Consider the following 5099-nt stretch of genomic DNA (forward strand, 5'->3'; position numbering starts at 1 on the left):
TACCAAAACCATAATGGAACTGGGCATGCTTTTTTCAATGTGGGTTTATAAGATAAATCCCTGTTCTATATAGTCTCTTTAAAAATCCTCTTGACTAAAGATAATATAAATTGGATGAAGCAGGCACCAAATAACAATTCATTAGCTAAGATACACTAATCAACTTATCCAAAACTGAAGTTTCCCCAAAAATTTGCAAAAACCTTTAATTAATATAAAAAAATATTGGGAGACTTTCAATTCCTTTATGTTATCATCGAAAATATTGTGTATGCTTTATCTATGAAATTTTGGGTTAGGTGTCGATTTTTGATTGTGACCACGAAACTAAAATTTTTGACAACTAACCGCATGGGATATTAGATTTTCGTATATCTAAGTGGGGTTTTGCAAATAAACTAAAAAAAAACTCTGTAGATAATGCATAATCCAGCCGAAATTTGGGTATAAATAGGCTAGAATTTGTGACAAACATCAACAGTTCCTCCACAGTGTGGAAAAGCATAAACAATTCCAAATTTAGGGAATTTTTGAAACAAATTTCTTAAGGTTTCTTTTTTCTGTTTAAAAAAAGTTTAATTTTATAAAACAACCTAAAATGGCAAATAGAAAGAATCTCTTGCTGTTGTTTGATCGCCCCACTGAACCTGTGTTCATGGAAAAGGGCAAAACCTCAACTGTTTTCGATATCCCTGATAAGTTTTTGACCGATCGCTACAGACCTATTGGAAATGAGGTGCAAAGTCGTTTTGGCGAGAAGGCAGAACAACGTATCCCCGTTAAAGAAATCGCTTTGCCTGATTTACGTATCCCCATGTCCTTGGATCGTGAGGAACAATTCTCGTTGTTTGTTCCCCGCCATCGTCGTATTGCAGGACGTTTGATTGATATCTTCATGGGTATGCGTTCCATTGAGGATTTGCAAAGTGTTGCCGTCTATGCCCGTGATCGTGTAAATCCCTATCTCTTCAATTATGCCTTGTCGGTGGCCCTATTACATCGTCCCGATACTAAAGGCTTGGATTTGCCCTCTTTCGCCATGAATTTCCCCGATAAATTCGTTGATTCATCTGTCTTCCGTATGGTGAGAGAAGAAGCCACCGTTGTTCCTGAAGGTTCACGCATGCCCATAGTAGTACCTCGTGATTATACTGCCTCTGATTTGGAACCCGAACATCGCCTATGGTATTTCCGCGAAGATATGGGTATTAATCTACATCACTGGCATTGGCATTTGGTATATCCCTTCGAAGCTAGCGATCGCAATATTGTGGCCAAGGATCGTCGTGGTGAATTGTTCTTCTACATGCACAATCAAGTGCTTGCCCGTTACAATATGGAGCGTTTCAGTAACAACTTGCCTCGTGTGGTACGATACAATAACTTCCGTGAACCCATCGCCGAGGGTTATTTCCCCAAAATGGATTCCCTAGTAGCCAGTCGTGCTTGGCCTCCACGTTTTGCCAACACCAAACTGAGCGACTTGAACCGGGAATTGGATCAAATCAATTTGGACATTGCTGATATGGAGAGATGGCGTGATCGCATTTTTGAAGCCATCCATCAAGGTTTTGTTGTGGATGGCAGTGGTAATCAGATACCCTTGGATGAGGTTCGTGGTATTGATATTTTGGGTAACATGATGGAAGCCTCGGTTATCTCACCTAACCAGTCGGTATATGGTGATTTCCATAACATGGGTCATGTCTTCATATCCTATGCCCATGATCCTGATCACCGTCATTTGGAATCGTTTGGTGTTATGGGTGATTCGGCGACTGCCATGCGCGATCCTGTCTTCTACAGATGGCATGCCTATATCGATGATATTTTCCAGGAACACAAGACTCGTTTGCCACCCTATAATTTGCCTCAACTTCAATATGATGGTGTTTCCATTGCTGGCATCGAAGTGGCTTCCGAAGGAGGCCAACCTAACATTTTGTCCACATTCTGGCAACAATCCGATGTTGATCTATCTCGTGGTATGGACTTTGTACCACGTGGTAATGTCTTTGCTCGTTTCACACATTTGCAACATACTCCCTTCACCTATACCATCAATGTGAATAATGATAGTGGCGCCCAACGTTTTGGCACAGTACGAATCTTTTTGGGACCCAAAACCGATGAACGTGGTCAACCATGGTTGTTGAGGGATCAACGTTTGATGATGGTTGAATTGGATAAATTTGTTGTACAATGTAAGTAGAGAATGTATTTGGAAATGGAATTGGTATTAAGATTTTGCTTTGGTAATTTTAGTGAACCCTGGTCAAAATACCATTCGTCGCCGTTCCACTGAGTCCAGTGTTACCATACCCTTCGAACGTACTTTCCGCAACTTGGATAGCAATCGTCCTGGAGAAGGTTCTCCCGAAGAATTGGAATTCAATTTCTGCGGATGTGGCTGGCCTCAGCATATGTTAATCCCCAAGGGTCTACCCGAGGGTATGCGTTGCGAATTATTCGTTATGGTCTCCAATTATGAAGATGATCGCGTAAGTATTTGTAGCAAAAACAAAAAAAAGGAAATTGATTATTTTACAACTATTCAATCATTCCTGTAGGTTGATCAAGATTTGGTTGGAGCTTGCAGTGATGCTGCTTCTTATTGTGGTGTTCGCGATCGCCTGTATCCCGATCGCCGTCCCATGGGTTATCCATTCGATCGTTTGCCTCGTCAAGGCGCTGATCGTTTGGCCGCCTTCCTTACTCCCAACATGAGCATTGTTGATGTGACCATACGCCATGATCCCAACCGAATTGTCATGAGACAATAAACAGCTATGGAAACAAGTGTGTGATAACATTCAACGGCATTGACTCCTATTCGAAAATGATTAAATCCTTTAGTAAATTTTAAGAAAATTATAATAATAATTTTGCGGTAGCTACACACAAATATATTGTTATAATCAAAAATATATAGGCCATTATATTTCTCAATAAATATGCAATAAAAAATGAATGTCACACAATCGTTGTCATTGAATGCAAGCACTCTATAGAAGGGATGGTAAAACAAAGAGTGAAGCAACAGCTAATCTCATGACCTCATATGAAGAAATTTTAATCCATTTTTTTATAAATTAATTGAAATCCAATTGTTAGCTTCAATTGAATGCCAACTGTTAGCTGCACTCTGAGGTTCCAATTCCTATGGCAAAAAAATATCAAAGTACATAACATATATCAATGGTGGTTAAGCTAATCTGGTGAACATTTTGAGATTATAAGCTTGGTAAAATTAGGATGATTGCCGCCAAATATCATATTTATTCGCTTTTCCAATTTGTCCCATAAACAGAAGTGATAATGGAATGAAAAGAAAAAAAAAACCGGAGCTTATATGAATGGTTCATATTCTTACTATTTCTAATAAAAAAGAGAGCATTATCTTAACCCTTTCACAACCGAATAAAACCTGTGGACATCGCTCAATGGGCGTTTGGAAGTTTTGTCAAACAAAGTCTAAATCTCTACATTAACTAAAAGTCGACTCAATATCGACTAACCTATGAGACAATAATACATTAGTCATCATCTTGGTTCAATGGTTAACATGCCCGCCTTCACACACAGGGTCATGGGTTCAATTTCAGTTTCGACCAAATACCAACAAGTTTTTCAGCAGTGAATTATAACCTCTCAGTAATGCTAGTGACATTTCTGAGTGTTTCAAAGCTTCTCTTAATGGTAATACCTCAATGTGCAAAACCGTTCGGACTAGGCTAGGTGGTACCTTGTCATTGAGCTAAACATAGAATCGTGCCGCATTAAGTGATAAGAGAGACGTTCACCACTTTCGTATTACAATGGACTGAATAGTCTACGTGAGCCTGAAATATCGGTCTGTCAATATATCTAACCTAACCTAACCTAACCTAACCTATTATTGTAGACAAAGCCCGAATTTGAGTTAAAAGAGGAACGCGATGTAAAGTTTTTATGCTGACAACTTACGAAAAGGTCGGAACTACACTAATAGAAAAATTGCGTTCTACAATCGTGAAATCACGATGACAACATGAAACGGAAACGTTCACAAAAAATCAAAACGGAATGTTCACGATTTCGTCCACGGGCGTTCGCGATTTCATGAACGGCATTCGTTTTTCTTGGGCCATACAAAGTCTTAAAATAATCGTTAGACGTTGTTATGGCAACTCCGCCGGTGGTGCAATTTGCTAAGGCGACTATTAACGCGTATGGTGCAGACAACTCTGGTTCGAGTCACGGCAGCGGAAATCTTTTTTTAATTTTGTTTATAAAGTCCTAGCCATTACGTTGTCAGATCATGAACGCTGGTTGTTTTTTGACAACGCATGGTGTCACTTTAACGTTGTCAGATTGACCCCGTCTGTTCTCAATTTGACAACACATGTGTGTTGATTCACATTCATGAACGGATCGTTTTGAAATGACCACGTCGTTCATGATTTTTCTATGGATGTAGGGTGACCAAAATCGGTGGAGCGGTTTATATTTGTCAGTTGTGTAGAAAATCTCAATTTCGGTGAACAGGTTTTTTTATGTTTCAACTTTGTCAATTTACCGCCAAATGTAACAACAGTTACATTTGGAAGTGTTTCAATTGGATACAATTAACACACTTCCCGAAAACAGGGGGTTTAAGCACTTCGTTTCAAGGACTAGGTTAGGTTAGGTATAGTGGCAGCCCGATGTATCAGACTCACTTAGACTATTCAGTCCATTGTGATACCACAGTGGTGAACTTCTCTCTCATCACTGAGTGCTGCCCGATTCTATGTTAAGCTCAATGACAAGCGACCTCCTTTTTATAGCCGAGTTCGAACGGCTTTCCGCATAGCAGTGAAACCAGTTAGAGAAGCTTTGAAACCCTTAGAAATGTCACCAGCATTACTGAGGTGGGATAATACACCGCTGAAAAACTTTTTGGTGTTTGGTCGAAACTGGGTTTGAACCCACGACCCTGTGTATGCAAGGCGGGCATGCTAACCATTGCACCACAGTGGCTCCCACAAGGACTAAAGTTGACTTGAAATAACTGCAACTGCACCCATAGAAAAAATCATGAACGGCATGCACATTTTAAAACGATCCGTTCATGAAAG

General features: G+C 39.8%; 1 protein-coding gene across 1 annotated transcript; it reads left to right on the top strand.

Moving 5' to 3' along the window:
* The first annotated feature begins 598 nt into the window (after positions 1–598).
* Positions 599–2971, top strand: LOC142242841 (phenoloxidase 2-like). Its single transcript, XM_075314362.1, has 3 exons — positions 599–2204; positions 2266–2501; positions 2571–2971. Exons 1-3 carry the CDS (start codon positions 599–601, stop codon positions 2781–2783), a joined length of 2055 nt encoding a protein of 684 aa, XP_075170477.1. The 3' UTR covers positions 2784–2971.
* The last annotated feature ends 2128 nt before the right edge of the window (positions 2972–5099 follow it).

The sequence above is a fragment of the Haematobia irritans genome, unplaced genomic scaffold (assembly GCF_050003625.1).
Source record: "Haematobia irritans isolate KBUSLIRL unplaced genomic scaffold, ASM5000362v1 scaffold_8, whole genome shotgun sequence".
Classification (NCBI taxonomy): domain Eukaryota; kingdom Metazoa; phylum Arthropoda; class Insecta; order Diptera; family Muscidae; genus Haematobia; species Haematobia irritans.